The sequence below is a fragment of the Bos grunniens genome, chromosome 2, assembly GCF_055505025.1.
Source record: "Bos grunniens cultivar Pamir isolate PY7600 chromosome 2, Bosgru_T2T1.0, whole genome shotgun sequence".
In the NCBI taxonomy this organism is placed as follows: domain Eukaryota; kingdom Metazoa; phylum Chordata; class Mammalia; order Artiodactyla; family Bovidae; genus Bos; species Bos grunniens.
This window is the reverse complement of record NC_141166.1, coordinates 102489703-102508118: the sequence shown is the minus strand read 5'-3', so window position 1 is coordinate 102508118 and position 18416 is coordinate 102489703. Positions and strand designations below refer to the sequence as shown.

Genomic DNA, 18416 nt, shown 5'->3' with positions numbered 1-18416 from the left:
GGACGACAGAGGATGAGATGGCTGGATGCCATCACTGACTTGATGGACATGAGTCTGGGTAAACTCCAGGAGTTGGTGATGAACAGGGAGGCCTGGAATGCTGCTATTCATGGGGTTGCAATGAGCTGGACACAACTGAGAGACTGAACTGACCTGAATGAAAGGCTAATCATTTCTGACATTTGGTCTTGGGTTTTGCTGACAAGCTTGGATGGATTCACAATGATAAACTTTTTTGTAAACACTGTGATCCCCCTATCAGACCTGACTTGTTCACTGTGAATTTTCCAGTACACTGCCTGGCAAAGTAGCATATCAACAAGTATAAACCTTGATTGAATTAAAGTTAAATGTAAATAAATAATGAGCCACAGTAAAAATATTTTTTAAGAATCTAGTAGAATAGTTTAGCACCCAACTAATAAAAGTATAAAAAAATAAGTCTTCAAAGTCTGAATAAGATTGGAAAATGCTTTACTTAGTTGACATTTTTAGAACACCAGCTAGTAATACCCATTTGTTTTTGAAGTTCCCATTATATATTCTCAAAGGTAGGCCACGTGCTTAACCATAAAGTACATCTTAAGAACTTAAAAATTATTTTCTGATCATAACAAAATTACGTTAGAAGTCAACAACAATAAGAAAAGGTAAGTAAATAAATAAGTAATAAAATAAAAATCTAAAATATATTTTGTATTTTACATAATAGACTTGGCATATTGAAATATTTTTGTCTCCCATTAGTAGAAGGCAGACTCCTAGGCTAACCTTTGAGCAGCCACCAATTAGGCTTTCTTCTCAATATTGATGGCCATCACCCAGTTTCTATCTAAAAGTCTTTGGATGGTCTTTGCTTTGTTACTCACTATTCACATGAATTCACAATTCCTCTTTTAGTCACTGCTGAATTTTTTTTTTTAGTTTATCTGCCCGCTGGTGGATATGACAGAAAGTCTTAACTCTAAAGAGAAAGCATTTGTAGTAAAACCCTCAAGAAGTAGTCATTTGAGCAGTGAGCAATTTTCATATCAAAATTGAAGTTAACATGTAAATATTCAAGAAACTAAGTAACAGTGTCTTTGTATGTATAAGACTCCCATTGAATGACTTACTAAACTCTTCTGGCACTTGCCTGCATTTCCAAACATCTTTGAATATTATGACTGCTGTAGTTAAATAGCCAAAACATCACTTAAATTATTCACACAGTGTGACTGATAAAGGACAAGATAAATAACAGCCTTTGGGATGGTTGAAGAAAACAGAGATCAATAGATGAGCCATGCATGCTGCTGAAACCTTGAAATGGAGAAGTTAATTATTAAACCTGTGGTGTCTCTTTAAATATGTACGGTCTTCCTTGGCTGCAATCTTCATTCTGTATTATGGAAATAAACAAAGATCACCCAAATGAGAACAAGCCACGGCTATTTTTTCAGAGCTTAATATAGCAAGAATCAGCCCATAATGACATTTGGACTCAAAGGTCAGCAAGGGAGTGGCAGCGCTTTACCGTGAAAAGTAGTGGGGCTTCCAGTATGCTGGACCTGGAGATGGGTCTCCTGTGGGAAACAGGAGGCAGGCTGATGAGAAGTGGGGCTTCGGACAAGATTGAATTAACGAGCATATTCATCTATTTCTGGTTGGTTCTGGGTTGGAAAGAAGGGCAAAAATAGGGAAGCTGACAATCAGTGAAGACCTGACCACTTTGGACAGATTGTTGTAGAGGCTGTGAGTGAGAATTCAGTTGTCTGGCCCTTGTCTATTTGCGTGTTCAGTCTCTCAGCATTAAGATTTCATACGTTAGCCTTACCAGAGTGAACTTAGTATTTCTATCCTATGCTAGAACCAGCACTCTACAGGAGTAGTTATATTCTGGTGATCCTGAGTAATTGCCACGTCCACTCTGAAATCAGTGTCACTACAGAGCATACATTCTCAGTGAGGGCAATATCACCCCCTTGGGAGTGGTTCTTGGGGGCAAAAATAACGTTCTCTTCTGATGTATGAAGCACAGATTTATGTAGAACATATAATAATATGTATTTATATAGAACATGTAATACATAAACAGACATACAGAATTCAAGTTGAGTGTGGGGCTCAGGAAAAAAATCTCTGAAATAGAAGTGAGAGTGGGGAGAGGGTAAAGAATAAGGAAATTAAAAGTTTGAGAAACATGCTGTAGAGCCTAGATAAATACTTCTACCTAAAACAAAGCTTTTCCACCAGGGAGTTAAATAGCATCGGACCTTCCCTCTTGGAGTACCTTTGTTTGGTCATTTCTGGCTTGAAATTTCTCCCCAGTTGGTTTAGTTTCTGTTCTAAATACAACTACTGTCACTTCTCTCAAAGCACTAGGTATAGTGCCAGAATAAAGGCCCATACAGCCATAGCAGACTCCCCTGTAATATCAGTAAAAAGATCCAATTCCCACATAGTCACTCTTTTCCATTGCCAGAAAACAGATGTTAGTTCAAAAAATATACAGTGAGAGTCATGGTTTTACTCCACCATTTTGTCAAGATAAAGGAGAGTCATGTAATTTTAAACTGTATGTTTGATCCACTAAAATTACACTACAATCACTGGACTATTATGGATAAAAAAGAAATGACTGTACACTTAAAAATGGTTAAGATGGTAAATTTTATATTATTGTATATTTGACTACAGTTTTAATAAATGACAGGCTAACTTTTCACTCTAGTCCAATGCCAAGGTCTTTGCATATAGCAAAGATCCTTGTGTACATGAAGTCTTTTTTCCTTATTGTTCTTAACAGCGTACAATGAATCTGAAGGCCTTTCTGCATATAACTTTCTGATTATGTGCTCTACCACTCAGAAGAGAGTATGTGTTTCCTTCCATGGCAAATTAGATATCTCAGTTTAGTTAGAGTCCCTAGCTTTGTTCTATTGGCTCTTGCTCTTTCCTACAATGAGAGCAACCTAGTCAACCTCTCCCCTCCTTCGCTATCGCAGCCTCATATACATGTATTAGCATCACCACATCACCTCCCGTTTACAGATTGCATGTGTGCCCACTCAGGCTCTTCAGTCATGTCTGACTCTTTGTGACCCTACGGACCTTATCCCACCAGGCTTCTTTCTCCATGGGATTCTCCAGGCAAGAATACTGGAGTGGGTTGTTTCTAAAGTCTCCTGCATTGGCAAGCAGGCTCTTTACCATCTTTACCACTAGGTCCACCTGGGAGGCCCAAGCCATAAAGGAATTATCATAACCATGGCCATTTTGTAAGAATCTAGCTCCAAGGATCTTAAACATATTTTCTCATAAAATCATATAATTATGTCTTAAGTCAGTAGCTAATATAAGCAAACTGTTCAAATTTTTAAAAACCCATAGACTATTCAAAGAACAATCAAAGAAGTGCACAAAAGCCTCCTCTCTGGCTAATGTCTGTTCTAATAGGAAGCAAGAGACCTTAATTATGTATTGAGTATAAGATGAACTACTTATTTGGTATTACTGATCATTGGGGCAAGGAAAACATTTCACACTACACATGGGAAATAGTTTTTAGAGACTTGTATATAAACAAATACAAATCAACATGATTTAAATTCTTTTATGACAAGCTCCACACAGAGAAGCACCTGCCCAATCAATTTTGCAACATTCAAGTTTATGATTCTCATCCCATCTCTCGTTCTTCCATTCCTCAGCTATCCAGCCTATGCTGTTGCCTGTTTTTTATATCTAAAGTTAAGTCTGATTGTGTTCCTTCACCTGGCAAAAACTCTAAGTGGCTCCCTAGTACATACTGAATACTGAATTTAAGACTAAAGCATATGTCCAGGATCAACCTTTATACCTTATATCCTGATGAAACTAAACTAATAGATAGTCCCTAAAGATCTCCAGGTTTCTCACTCAGCCTTTGTATACAGTTATTCCTTTGGCTTGAAATTTCTTCTTTCCATACATCTAAATCCATAGGATTATCCACCTAGCTAACTATCATCTCTGTATCTCTAGGTGGAAATTAATTTGGTTGTAAATAGCACACTCGCTTGGTGGCTCAGTGTTAAAGAATACGCCGGCTAGTGCAGGAGGCCCAGGTTCAATCCCTGGGTCAGGAAGATCCCCTGGAGAAGAGAATGGCTACCCACTCTAGTATTCTTGCCTGGAGAATGCCATGGACAGAGGAACCTGGTGGCTATAGTCTGTGGGGTCGTGAAGAGTTGGACATGACTTAGCAACTGAACAACAACATCACAAGCAGAATAATCTGCCAAACTCTGGTTGGTAGGGAAAGCAGAAAATGGTATGGAAACAGATGGGGTTATTGTTGAAGGTAACCCGGAGGAAGTGACTTTTGACCTGGGTTATAAAGGACATGCGGAGAAGGCAATGGCACCCCACTCCAGTACTCTTACCTGGAGAATCCCATGGATGGAGGAGCCTGGTAGGCTGCAGTCCATGGAGTCGCTGAGGGTCGGACACGACTGAGCGACTTCACTTTCACTTTTCACTTTCATGCATTGGAGAAGGAAATGGCAACCCACTCCAGTGTTCTTGCCTGGAGAATCCCAGGGACGGGGGAGCCTGGTGGGCTGCCATCTATGGGGTCGCACAGAGACGGACACGACTGAAATGACTTAGCAGTAGCAGCAGCATAAAGGACATGCTAGAAAAGTCATTCCCACACAGGTGGACAGAGTTCTCTAATTAGGTGGAGGTCAAGGAGGGCACTGGGAAAAAGAAGAAATACCTTTGTACTTCCTTTACTTCTCTTGCAGAGCAGAGGGACAGGAGTAAGATCTGTTCAGCTCCCTCACCACTCTCAGCCCTGTCATTCTCGCTCTCTCCTTTCTTGCCACACATGAGATCCCATTTTTTCCTCACTTCCAGTTGCAGCCACCAAGAACACAGAGAAAGACCCAATGTTATATTTTGCTCATTTAATTTTTCATTTATTCCACCAACACTGATTGACTACTCTGTTCCAGGCATTTAACGAGGCACTAGAGAGAGAAGGATGGAAGAGAAAGATAAAAGAATAAATGCGATCCAAAAGTCTACAAATAATAAATGCTGGAGAGGGTGTGGAGAAAAGGGAACCCTCTTACACTGTTGGTGGGAATGCAAACTAGTATAGCCACTATGGAGAACAGTGTGGAGATTCCTTAAAAAACTGGAAATAGAACTGCCTTATGATCCAGCAACCCCACTGCTGGGCATACACACTGAGGAAACCAGAAGGGAAAGAGACACGTGTACCCCAATGTTCATCGCAGCACTGTTTATAATAGCCAGGACATGGAAGCAACCTAGATGTCCATCAGCAGATGAATGGATAAGAAAGCTGTGGTACATATACACAATGGAGTATTACTCAGCCATTAAAAAGAATACATTTGAATCAGTTCTAATGAGGTGGATGAAACTGGAGCCTATTATACAGAGTGAAGTAAGCCAGAAGGAAAAACATAAATACAGTATACTAACGCATATATATGGAATTTAGAAAGATGGTAACAATAACCCAGTGTACGAGACAGCAAAAGAGACACTGATGTATAGAACAGTCTTATGGACTCTGTGGGAGAGGGAGAGGGTGGGAAGATTTGGGAGAATGGCATTGAAACATGTAAAATATCATGTGGGAAACGAGTTGCCAGTCCAGGTTCGATGCACGATACTGGATGCTTGGGGCTGGTGCACTGGGACGACCCAGAGGGATGGTATGGGGAGGGAGGAGGGAGGAGGGTTCAGGATGGGGAACACATGTATACCTGTGGCGGATTCATTTTGATATTTGGCAAAACTAATACAATTATGTAAAGTTTAAAAATAAAACAAAATTAGAAAAAAAAAAAAAACTAAGGCACACTTAAGGCTCAAAAAAAAAAAAAATAAATCACTTTTGAACTACAAAAAAAAAAAAAGAATAAATGCAACATCTCCAATCTTTATTAGGAGACAATTTAACAAATAATATGTAGTGTTGGGCTGTTTATCTGGTTATTTTTCATTTAGACCCTCCTGTCCATCCTTCACCCTTATCTTCCCTGCCCATTGCCCCAGGAAAATGACGCCTGCAGATAACATCCTCTATTATCCAGGTTCCTTTGTCCTCTGCCTTTAGTTGGGACATACAAGCAGGAAAGACTAGAAGAAAGAGACCAGAGTATTTATTCCGTCTGTTTTTTATCTGCTTTGTGCTGCAATCTGACATTGGCTGCATCCTTCCAGGGCAATAACTCACAGGGACCCTACTTCAAAGACTCCGTTTCTTTAAAGAAGCTATTACTATAAACATCTCCAGGGATAACATGGTAATCAAAACGTGTAACCTCCAATGGTGGTGTTTCATTTATCATGGGGTACTTAAGAACGAAGTTCATGGGTAACATTCTAAGTTATGGTTTGATTTCACCACTTAGAAAAATTCTAAATCTGAGTCAAAAATCTCACTTTAGTTGCCATAATAGAAATTCATGTCTTTTCATTGTTTCCAGATTCAAGTCAGTTCGTAGACCCAAAACGCCCTGTTTGAAACAGGGACCAGAGCCTGCAATGCTCCTACAGTACATCCTTAAATCTTCTTCCCAGTCTCCTTCAGAAAGACATGGGATTTACAGCTATGTTTGAGAATGCTCAGTGAGAAGGGATATGACCAGACCTCCCAGGAGTTATTAAATCCTGGCTCTAGGAGTTAAAACATCCATTGCTATGGAGTTAGAACATCAGCCGTGTAAAGGGTACATTAATTTTTCTATTAATGCTGTAACAAATTATTATAACCTAGTGGCTTAAAACAACACAAATGTATTGTCTTATACTTCTGGAGCTCAGAAGTCTGAAATAGGTCCTACTGGGTTACAGTTGGAGAAGGCAATGGCACCCGACTCCAGTACTCTTGCCTGGAGAATCACATGGGCGGAGGAGCCTGGTAGGCTGCAGTCCATGGGGTCGCTAAGAGTCAGACACGACGGAGAGACTTCACTTTCACTTTTCACTTTCATGCATTGGAGAAGGAAATGGCAACCCACTCCAGTGTTCTTGCCTGGAGAATCCTAGGGACAGAGGAGCCTGGTGGGAGGCCGTCTATGGGGTCGCACAGAGTCGGACAGGACTGAAGCGACTTAGCAGCAGCAGCAGGGTTACAGTCAAGGTGTCATCAGAGCTGCATACCCTCTAGAGGTTCTAGGGGAGAATTCATTTCCTTATCTTTTCTGGCTTTAAGAGGCTGTTTGCATTTCTTGACTCATTTCTCCCCTCACCCACAGAGATGGTGCAGATTCCCTACCCTATACTCAGTTAACTTCCTGCTCAGCCCAGACAAAAGATGGATTATGGAACCATGTCCATTGTACCAGCATGGTAACTTCACTGGACCAGACAATACAATCCTAGTATCTGTGGCTATTAACTTGAAGAGTACTTTTTTTTCCTTCAGGGCCATCTCAAATTGCCATCACCTGGAAGAGTGAGCAGTATAATTTTACCATCTTACTTTCAGGGAAATGTCAACTATCATGTTGTTTAATCACTAAGTTATGCCCATCTCTTTTACAAACCCATGAACTGTAACCTTCCCAGCTCCTCTGTTCATGGGATCTTCCAAGCAAGAATACTGGAGGGGGTTGCCATTTCTTTCTCCAGGGATAGAACTGCATTGTCTCCTGTGTCTCCTGCATTGACAAATGGATTCTTCACTGCTGAGTCACCAGGGAAGCCCCAACTCTCTTCTCTATCATAATATAGCCTCCTGGGATCTTGATCATCTTGAAATCCCATAGAACATCACATGGGTCCATTACATTGGTGACAAGCTAATTGGACCTTGGGAACAGTAAGTAGCAAGTTCCTTATATATTTCAGCAAGACAAATATGACCACAGAATAGAGGATAAGTTCCATGAAAATGTTTGCAAGGATTCAAGGGACTTAGTAGTCTAGAACATGTTATGATATCCCCCCTAAAATGATGGGTAAGCCACTACACCCTGTGTGCCCACCAAAAAGAGTAACAGTATTTGCCAGAACTCTCTGGATTTTGGAGACACCATATACCACAACCAGCTGTGCTTCTCCAACCTATTTGCTCGGTAGTACCTATGGCTATCTGTTTTGAATGGAACCTAGAACAAGAGAGGGCTCCCTAGGTCTAGGCTATAGTGCAAGCTGCCCTGATCCTTGGATCTTAATGACCCAACAGATAATAGTTATTACAAGTGTCTGTGGCAGGCAAAGCTTCTGGCAAGCCCCAATAGGAAAATCACAGATAATCTGCCTAGGATTTTTAGAAAAAAGTCATGCCCTTCGCCTAAATATTAGTTATCTTTTGATGTATATTAAGGTTTCCCAGATGGTGCTAGTGGTAAAGAACCTGCCTGCCAATGCAGGAGACACAAGTCTGCAGTTTGATCCCTGGGTGGGGAAGGTACCCTAGAGAAGAAAATGGCAACCCATTCCAGTATTCTTGCTTGGAGAATCCCATGGACACGGAGCTTGGCCGACTGCAGTCCATGGTGTCATAAAGAGTTGGACACGACTGAAGCAACTTAGCCTGCATACACAAAGGTAACACCCAAACTCTGGGGCTCATTTTAGATGTGGGCTACAACAGTCAATGACTATTCACTATATGAAAATCAGTTCCTCTCTTTCTACAGGGCCCTGGTAGACACTGAAAACATGATCGTAGAACAGCTGGTATATTAGTGTGTGGGGCCCATTTAATACACATATAGGATGGCTTAACAGCATTTCATTGCCTGACAGTTCTGAGGCTGGGGTTGTTGTTGTTCAGTTGCTCAGTTGTATCTGACTCTTTGCGACCCCATGGAGGGCAGCAGGTCAGGCTTCCCTGTCTTTCACTATCTCCTGGAGTTGGCTCAAATGCCCGTCCACTGAGACAGTGATGCTATCCATTTGAAGGCTGAAAGACTGAAATCAAGGGATCAGCAGGGTTGGCTCCTTCTGAGACCTGAGGGAAAGGATCTGTTCTAAATCTGCCTCCTAGACTTGTAGATCATAGTCTTCTTTGTGAGTCTCTTCATACCATCTTCTCTCTATGTGTATCTGTCTCTGTTTTCAAATTTTCTCTTTTTATAAGGACACCACTCATAGTATATTAGGTCCCACCCTAATGACTTCTTTTTGACCTGATGACTTCTACAAAGACCTTGTCTCCAAATAAGGTAACTTTCTGAAAAGTTACTGGGGATTGGGATTCCAGCATATCTTTTTTGGAGGTGACACAATTCAACCCATAACTATACAACCTGAACTTCAATAACAAACTGGTTGTTACCTGGCCCACCAAATGACAAAGCTGAGTATGTTCAGCCACGTCCCATGATTAAGTGAAAATGGTATCTATAGATCCAGTAGATGAGCACAAGTGATTCAGATGGCATAAGAAAATTACATAAGCAATGAGCTTGGACTCCATGGTGCTTCTCCCTCTGCTTGGTGTTTTTCCCTAAACACACACCTATAACTGCATAGCAGTTCCTCATAAACAGGCAACAGAGAAGGGAAGAGTCTGCCTTATGCAAAGTAAGCTGGCACCAGTCACGAATGATGGCTGCTACATTATAGCCCCTCTCGGGGATGCTCTGAAATAGAGTAGAAAGAGAAATCTTCCTAACAGCGAGAACTTGGAGTAGTACATCTGTTTTCCATTGTGCATGAAAAGAGAGATGGCCTAATATAAGATTTACACTGACTTACACGTGGTGGCTAATGTGTTGGCCAGTTGGTGTCTTAGAGACTTGGGAAGAGCAAGATGGAAAGACTAGCGACAAAGAGGTCAGGTGGGAGAAATTTAGGAACGAATCTCTTGAAGTTGACCGAGTGTGGAGATATTTGTGTTTTGTGGAATACTTTCCAGAGAACAAGATGATCTGCCCATGGATGTCGGCCAGCTTCCCTGGAGCTTGCTGAAAGGATAGTGTCATGGTCGGGGTATGGAGGTTAAGCATGTGGGCCGTTGTACAGACTTCCCTTCTCCATTGCTGAGTACACGAACCGATGAGAGCTGAGGCCAGCACTGAGCCATTCCCTGGAGTCCTTTCCAGCTCCAGTTCACAGGCTGCAACCACACTATTGATTCACCTTTCCCAGCAGCTGGAAGAGGGAGGAGGAGATGGATCTGAGAAATACTTGTAAAGGCAGAACTGAGAGGAAATGATGGCCATGTGAAAGCAGCAGGAGAATGGAGAAGAAAAACTGAGACGACTCGAGTCTTTCATGTTTGTAACTGATGAGTGAGGACACTTTGAATGTAATTGGCGAATGGGGGTACTTTTAACGAAGACAGAAATCATCAGAGGAAGGTGAGGTGAGACTGACGGAAGGGATAAAGAGTTCAGTTTGGGCCTCTGAAGGTGGGTGTGGGTAAGTGGATGTGTCATAAGCAACTAGCAGTCAGAGGGGAAAATGATTCCTGAGTTCAGAAGTGCCATTCAGACTGGAGATAAAGGATGGAAACTGAAATTTATTCATAATCATATATTAATGCCCCACAGGACTTTGCATTTCGAACTTTTTACCTCTAACTTTGGAAGAGAGACTTTGTTTTGCAGCTGAGTGAACAAGTTGAAGAGGCCTTTTAGAGAGCAGGAGTGCTTATCCACAAGAGGAAGTAAGTAGAGGGACCCTAATGCAAAGGTTCTGTTGTGTATTTCAGACTGAAAGTGCCAAGTGCACAAACCTCATCTATCTTGTCTCACTTCTCTATCTCTGAAATCTAGATGAGAGTCTGATGCTTTGTATCCATACAAGTATTTGCGGGATGGGTGAAATAAATGGGAGGATATGGGGATGAATGAGTAAAGGAAAAGGGGAATGAATGAAGGAACCTACCAGGCATCCTGGGGACCTGGAGGAAGAAGCCACACCTGCTCTTTTAATTTTTTTTTCCAAATGTTCTTTGGAAGACTGAAAGATAAAAGGCCGTATGGAGCGGCAGTTAAGAACATGTACTCTGAATTCAGGCTCCACGACTTCCTAGCTGCCTTTACTTGGACAGCTGACTTAACCTTCTTCTTCCTCCCTGTAAAATAAACACAAAAATGCTTAGAGTAGCTCCTGGGAAAAAGTAAGTTGCACATAAGTGTTAGAGTTATTATTTCTGGCATCATGATGAGAAGGTAAGCCTGAAAGACAAACCAGAAACCCCCTGCGGAGAATGAATCCGGACACTTAGCCTCTAAGTGCCATTCACAAGCGAACAATCGCTTTTTCTCTCTCTGCCTTCCAGGAGCTATAAATACCCTAGAAATCCCCACCATACCATTCACTGGCAAAGGACAGAGATCTGGGTTTTAGTTTCAGCTGCCAGCAATGAACTCTCTCAGTCTGCAGAGCCCTATACCCTCTCTGGGCTAAGTGCCCTCACTTGCCCACTCGAGGTTGCGGGAATTGAGCGCAGAGGTCCCTTTCAGTGAGGGCGGGCCATGCTCTCCCGCCGACCTGCAGCCTCCGTGTTCCACGTCGGATGCCTGCCGGGCGCCCGCTCGCCGCAGCTCGGGCTGTCACACCCCTCCAGCGCGTTCCCGGGACCTCGCACCCTGCGCGTCCGGCGGCCACCCAGTGCCCCGCGCGCCCATAGGGAGGTGCCTCTCGGGCGCCCCCCGGCCCGGACGCTAGTTCTCCGGGCCGGCGCGCCTTCTCCCGCAGCCTGCCTGCAGCCCTTTATACCCTGCCAACCCGGCGCTCACTAATGTTTAACTCGGGGCTGAAACTTGGAAGCGCCTTGTGACTACGTGCCCGGAGCTCCGGAGCTGCACGCGCGTCCGGGCGGCTCGCCAGACTTCTGACTGCGCTCCGGCTCCGAAACTTCAGTTTCGAAGAGACGCAGACCATGAAGGTGAGTGATTAAAGGGCCCCCCCACCCCGCCAAGAGCCCCAGGGGTGAGTTGTAGATGCCTCTTCACTAAAGTCTCGCCAGATTACCCCCCACCCAAAGCTCGCAGATCGAAACCAGGGGCTCTCATTAGGCGGAAGCTCCAGAGCCACCCTCTGACAGGTGAAGGGACGCCCCAAGGCTCCTGGCTTGCTCTCGAACCCGCGGGGCTAAGAACCCAGGAACCGAGCCTTGGAGGACCTGGAGAGCCACGGGCAAAACGCGCGCCAGAACCCTTACTTGGCTTCTGAGGTGCGTTTAAACGCAAACATTAAATTGCCCGGAGGCCAGAAGTTCAAGGGAAAGCTCTCTTGCAACCTCCGACTCGCGAGCTCCAAACCCTCCCAGCCCCCTGTGCCCCTCTCCCAGTGCGTGCGCGACGGCAAACTCCGCTGCCTTCTGGGCAGCCGGGGCCCCGACCCTCTTACCCAGACTGGGGCCAGATGGCTGGCTCTAACTGGACCTGACCTGCCCGGCTTGCAGACACCATGGAAGGTGCTCCTGGGATTGCTGGCGATCGCTGCGCTCGTCACCGTCATCACTGTGCCCGTGGTTCTGCTGACCAAAGGCAGTAAGTTTAAAACATTTGAAAAAGATAAGACGGTTGGAGACCGGGATCAGGTTCTATTTTAACATTCCAAGGAGACCTAGGAATTTTGCTGGGGACTGGGTGGGACCAGTGTGCCAGGTCGTGGAGCTCAGGCTTCGCTGGCGTGATCGCTGCTTCTAGCGTAGCCGCTAGATTCGCTTCGTTGGTCTCCTGTGTTTAGGCTGCGAGAGACCTGCACCTGCCACGTTTTACATATGGCAAAAACATACTTCCTGAAAATAAGGGGAAATTTTGAGATCTCTTTTTATCAAATTTAAATTTAGTACCTTTTTAATCTCCGTTTTTTTTTTTTTTTCTTAAAAAGAACTTTCATGATTGTGATCTTCAAAGGAAAAGAGACAGTGTTTAAAGATCCCAACAAGCTGTAAGGATGCCATGAAGGGAGGGAAAAAATTAAGAAAAAAACCCCAAATACAGTTTTGAGAAAAGAAAGTCCATAGGGAACCCAGGTGGTTTTCCATAAAGCTGATGGAAAATATCACTGTGTCCATGGTGAAATTCAGGTGGTTTTCCATAGAGCTGATGGAAACTATCACCATGTCCATGGCGATATTCAGAGGAGGTGGGATCAGTTGTCTTTAGTGGAGTCTTTCATTTAAATCCACCTTGGTTTCTTTTAGCTGGCTTCACTGTTTCAGTTTAGTCCTAGTTTTTAATATAAAACATCCATATAATGAAATGCACAGTATTGGATGCAAACAAGTGAGAAAAACTAGTTTGGGTCTCCTCTGGCCCTGCTGCTGCCTCTGCTGCTAAGTTGCTTCTGTCGTGTCCAACTCTGTGCAACCCCAGAGACGGCAGCCCACCAGGCTCCCCCGTCCCTGGGATTCTCCAGGCAAGAACACTGTAGTGCGTTGCCATTTCCTTCCTCTCTGGCCCTACTTCCTTTTAAATAGTTCTTTCATTTAAATATTCACATTCTAGTCAGCTAACTGAAGTGCCTTCTCTGATGGTCTAGTCAACCAGGAAATGTGTAGACAGTGCTTATATACTGGGAGGTCTTATCTAAATTTCAAAGTGACAGTTCAGAATTAGTTTGTAGAACCATCAAAAACCATGTTTGGCCAGCAATTTCAGGGCCAGGGCAAAGGTGCCAAAGGTTAAATAACTGAGTCTGTTGACCTATTGATAATAACTTTTAGTAACTTAAAAAACCCATGGCTACCACCATTTTAGGCTATTAAATGGTGGGCATCTGTCCACTTTCTCAACTCTTTGTTACAAGCTGTTAAAATATAACTGCTTTCATAAAGTGGTACTTTGTATATTTAAACAACCACACGCACACAAAGCCTTCCTGTGGGGAAAGGATGGGTCACCCATACAATCAGTAAATATTCACATGACCTACATTATGTTCCAGGAACTGTGCAGGTCGCTGCAAATCCAAAGATTAAATTTTATAAATATAAAGACCTCCAACTTCAGGAAGTTTACAAGCTAGTGGGAAGCAGATATGCAAACAAATCAAAGTAACCTGGATAGTCTGTTCATCTCTAACATATTGTGAGGCACCCAGGCCTCCTTGGCAGAATGGATGAAACTATAATTATCAGAACTTCCCTTCAAGAAAGTTGAAAGGAACAGCAAACTTTGATAATAAGTCACTTGAGATGGCAGTGGAATGAGTTAGGGGCCTGAGTCATGCAGCTGACTTCTGTGGGGTTTGTTTAAGTTAACTACAGAGATTTTGTTTTGCTGGAAGGAGTATACAGACTGGGGAGGGACTGTCTCACCATTTCCCTTAAACCATACCTAGTCTCTTCTCCAAATGAAATTTGAACAAAGATTTCAAAGACATTCTCTTGAAGGGGACTTCCAGAGAGGTTCACGTGTCTCCACCTAACTTTTATTATGATGCAGTGAGGAAGTTTAGAGAGGCTTGAGCAAACTTCTCAGAGTGTTAGGAAGATCGCTTCTGGGAAAGATGTCTCACAAGAGGTTTCTTTTGTGGGGAGGCCTGAAGGGTTAATATCAATTCCTGGAGGTAAGTTTTCAAGAAAATTTAGAATGACTTGTGAGTCATCTTAGAGACACAATATCACCTCCTCTATCTGGGATCCTACGAGGACTCTTAGCAAGAAAGAAGAGTGAGCGGCAGGACTTTAACCTGTGAATGATGGAAAATTTTAGTGTGCCTGCAGTGTGGAGCAGGACAGTGGGAAGGTGGACGGACATGGGACAAGGCTGGAGGGGAAGAAAAGGAAGTGACCAGGAGATTGATGATGCAGAGTAGAATTTGGAGGCTATAGGGATACTCAGAAATGTGTATGATTAGACTTTGATAATTGGAAACATAGGGAGGAAGGGGATAGGGTGGCTGAGAACTCCTCTTAAACTACTGGTGGAGATGTGGTTTCATTGTGTGCTTTATTTACACTTAGACAATCAAATTACTTTTCTCTTGTATTTCTTAATTGGCATGTATGTATATTTGAGGAGAAAAAGGAAATTATCTTGTTTCAACTCCTCCATTATCATAAGGAACAAAGATAAAAGCTCAGCTTTTTTGCCAAGCCACCAATACCATTTCTGAACCACAATAAGGGATAACCTTTTTACAAAGGATCCAGACACGTCACCCAAGAAGCATCCCTTGATATTGTCCATCAAGGTTTTAAAGTCAAAACCAGAAAGGAAGAGAAGAAGTGAGATGGGAGAAAGGAAATATAAATGAAAAGGAAAGGAAGTGGGGGGAAAAAAAGAAAGAAGGAAAGAGGAAAGGAAGAAAGATTTTGATAGAACAACAAAATAAAGTTTTGGATTACGTGCAAAGCAAAGTATTAAAAAGCCAAGAGAAAAAGGAAGAAGAAATGAGCAAACTCAAGTTCATCCCCCAGAGAGGTTGGTTTAAAAGGTTAAGTGTTTCCATATGAAGAGCTGACTTAGGCAGAACTCTGGACACACTTGGAGCAGAGAGAGAGATGGAGACAGAGAAAGACGAAGGTGTGAGCTTAATACTGTTCACAGTACTTTTTTAGAATAAAAGCTTCTTGAGGTCAGGAGTTATGCATTTCACCAGGTAATATCAAAAGTTTACCTCCTTCTGTATATATACTAACAGATTGAATTTTGTTTTTAATTCCTCAAATATCCTAAGAGAGAAGGATATTGCATATTTAGACATCGTTTTTCAGAGAATCAGCAATAAAATGTATAAAAATAATTTACTCATAGTGGAATTGAAATCTTCATGGCTTAGAGGCAATAAAACTTTCTCACTCAGTATTTGCAATCCCTTTAATTCCCTCTTTATGATATATTATAGGCTGAGTTTTTTAAATAGTTGTCAAATTGTTTTGAGTTTTGTTATTTGTCAGATAGTTTTCTTACTGGGTTTTGTTATGGGATAGAGACATATCGGTTCTTCTTGTATTCTTTCCACTGCTGTAGCAGTAAATTTCCTCAGTATCTTCTTTCAGTGCATAGGAAATTTGACTGCTCTGCCATCCACCAGTAATAAAAGAAAACCCAAATGTGAAGGAGGAGACAGGAATAATCAGAGAAAAAAAAGATAACATCTATGAAGTTTGCCTGAGGAAGTCCAGGATCTATTCCAGATTTTAAAACACAGAAGCAAGTCTGAATGAAAGCTTTGTATATTTCAGAGGACGAATTCTAAACAAAGAGCCCTGTAAAAGCTCTAGCTGACTCCAAGCTCACTCAGTTATCAAGCTTTGTAGAGTGTTCCTGAGGTCAGTGAGTTGGCCTTTTTCAGGCCAGCTATTTTGGCTTTTGGTTCCCTAGCTATAGGATGTGCCTTAAATTTCTCTATCTTAGACATCTTGCCTCTCGTCTTAAAAGAGGTCAGAAAAAGGGAAAGCTATTTGCCTAACCGATGGTCAGAGAAAAGTGACATCAAGAGACTGACTAGAGCTAGATCAGTGTGCTTGAAATTTTAAGACTTAAACTGCTGAACCTAGGAAATGTGACAGTAAGTACATGCAGGACCACCTTCCTTGTGGAAGAGAAGGTGCAAAGATGTAATAACCAACACAGATTCACTCTGTGCCAGGTACTGGGCAGGGGTGTTCAATACACCTCTCATTTGATCCTTACAACAACCCTTTGACAGAGGTTATTATTTCCAGTTTTACAGAAGATTTAGAGAAATCTTGAGAGGGCACTTTAGTTATTTATTACTGCATAATGAATTGTCTCTAAACTTAAAACAAATATTTGTTATCTCACAGTCTCTGTGGGTCAGGAATTTGTCAGAGGCTTAGCTGGGTGATTCTGGCTCAAGGTCTCTCATGCGGTTACAGTCAACACATCATCTGAAGGCTTAACTGGGGCTGGGTAATCCACATCCAAGCTCTCTTATATGGCTGTTACCCAGAGGCCTCAGTTCCCTGCCAAACAATGGGCCTTTCCAAGCAGCTGTCTCCCCTTAGAATGAAGGATCTAAGAGAACAACCAAGTAGGGAACCTCAGAGTCTTTTTGACCTAGCCTCAGATGTTCTGTGCCACCACTTCTGTTGTGGTCTATTGGTCATACACACCAACCCTGACACAAAGTGAGAGGGCATTGCACAGGCTGTGAATATTGGGGTGGGGCTCAGTGGGGCCATCTTGGAGGCGGGCTACCAAAGAGATTAAGGAACTCGCTCAAAGTTCCACAGAGCTGGGATTCATGCTCAGACACCACGCTTCTACAGTTGGTACTTTGTGATTAAGTATAAAATTAATGTGGCCATATTAGCATTAATGTGACCGCTTCGTCTCTATATGACTGTATTTCATTTCATGACTGCTCATCCCTGAATGCTAAGTGTTCTGGGGGAAAGTAATTGCCGCTGCTGCCTCTGTTCCTACACAAAGCTGTAGAGAAGCAATGGCTCCCAGTCCAGAACTGCATGCCACTCTTTTTTTTTTTTTGACTGTGCTGACTGTACTCCCTTGTGGCCCTTGGTCTCTTCATTGTGGTACACAGTCTTCTCTAGTTGAAGCAAGCAGGCTTAGTTGCCCTGCAGCACGTGGGAATCTTAGTTCCTGGACCAGGGATTGAACAGGCATCTCCTGAACTGCACAGCAGATTCTTTATCACCAGAGAATTCTTTGTCACCTCTCTTCTGACTGGTCTTATAGGTGTTTTCAGTGGCGATAGTTGGTCCAGGTTTAGTCCTTGGACTGGATTACACATGCTTCTAATGCATGTTATATCATTTCATTTGATCCTCACAAAACAATCCAGGTCAGAGAAGGTATTCATTTCCTGACTTGGTACACGGAATAAAACTGAGGCATAGAAGTTTAGTGCTTTGGGAGGAAGTACTAATACTTGGGAATTCAGATCCTGTGACTTCTACCCTTCCCTAAGTCTGCTGATTTCCATGTATGCTCAGTCACTTCAACCGTGTCCCATTCTTGGCGACCCCATGGACTGTGGCCCGCAAGGCTTCTCTGTCCATGGGGTTTCCCAGGCAAGAATACTGGAGTGGGTTGCCATTTCCTCCTCCAGAAGATCTTTTTGAGCCAGGGGTCAAACCCCTGTCTCCTGTGTCTCCTGCTTTGGCAGGCAATTCTTTACCACTGAGCCAGCTGGGAAGCCACTGATTTCCATGAATACTGTTTTAAAGAATTACTTTGGTGGCAACTTTTGTAACTTAATGACTTATCATCGCTTTATGGCTTTCATTACTGTAAACCAATTATCTTGTAAATATTTTTACCTTTAGTCTTCAGAGGTCCCTTGTGACCTCCCAAAGAGGGTGTGTCTCTCAATCTGAGAGCAAACTGAAACTACAAAATCAGCACTTCTGAGTTAGCTGTTTTATTTTTGCCAAGTACTATACTTGCGGTTGTGTACTGCACTTCAAAGTCACAACTTCCTAGGAAATCTTTTCAAACTTAATGATAAACCATTTGCTTTAGCTAACTGTCTGCATTAATAAGCACAAGCGATCAAGAACACAG

At 42.8% G+C, this 18416-nt stretch overlaps 2 protein-coding genes and 1 long non-coding RNA gene across 7 annotated transcripts in view; 1 reads left to right on the top strand and 2 right to left on the bottom strand.

The window, feature by feature from the left end:
• Positions 1-457: 457 nt before the first annotated feature.
• On the bottom strand, positions 458-5942 carry LOC147378432 (uncharacterized). Of its 2 annotated transcripts, XR_015152282.1 has the most exons (4): positions 4742-5942; positions 4407-4590; positions 1517-1565; positions 458-1381 (listed from the first exon to the last, which is right to left on the bottom strand). It is a non-coding gene; the product is annotated as an uncharacterized LOC147378432 (long non-coding RNA). The 2 variants fall into 2 exon arrangements; XR_015152289.1 differs by lacking the exon at positions 1517-1565 and having other exon boundaries at positions 4742-5195.
• A 2754-nt stretch (positions 5943-8696) lies between these two features.
• LOC147378431 (uncharacterized) lies at positions 8697-11850 on the bottom strand. Its single transcript, XM_086323915.1, has 4 exons — positions 11740-11850; positions 11458-11686; positions 10849-11038; positions 8697-10110 (listed from the first exon to the last, which is right to left on the bottom strand). Exons 1-4 carry the CDS (start codon positions 11848-11850, stop codon positions 10095-10097), a joined length of 546 nt encoding a protein of 181 aa, XP_086180041.1. The 3' UTR covers positions 8697-10094.
• Positions 11156-18416, top strand: part of DPP4 (dipeptidyl peptidase 4) — an 85025-nt gene continuing 77764 nt past the window's right edge. For 2 of the 4 annotated variants that reach the window (XM_086369857.1, XM_086369849.1), the window contains exons 1-2: positions 11569-11854; positions 12374-12461. In XM_086369857.1, the coding sequence (XP_086225983.1) occupies positions 11849-11854; positions 12374-12461 (94 nt within the window). In that variant the 5' untranslated portion in view covers positions 11569-11848. Of the gene's footprint in view, positions 11855-12373; positions 12462-18416 lie in introns of all 4 variants that reach the window. The other 2 variants (XM_086369829.1, XM_086369841.1) reach the window with 2 other exon arrangements.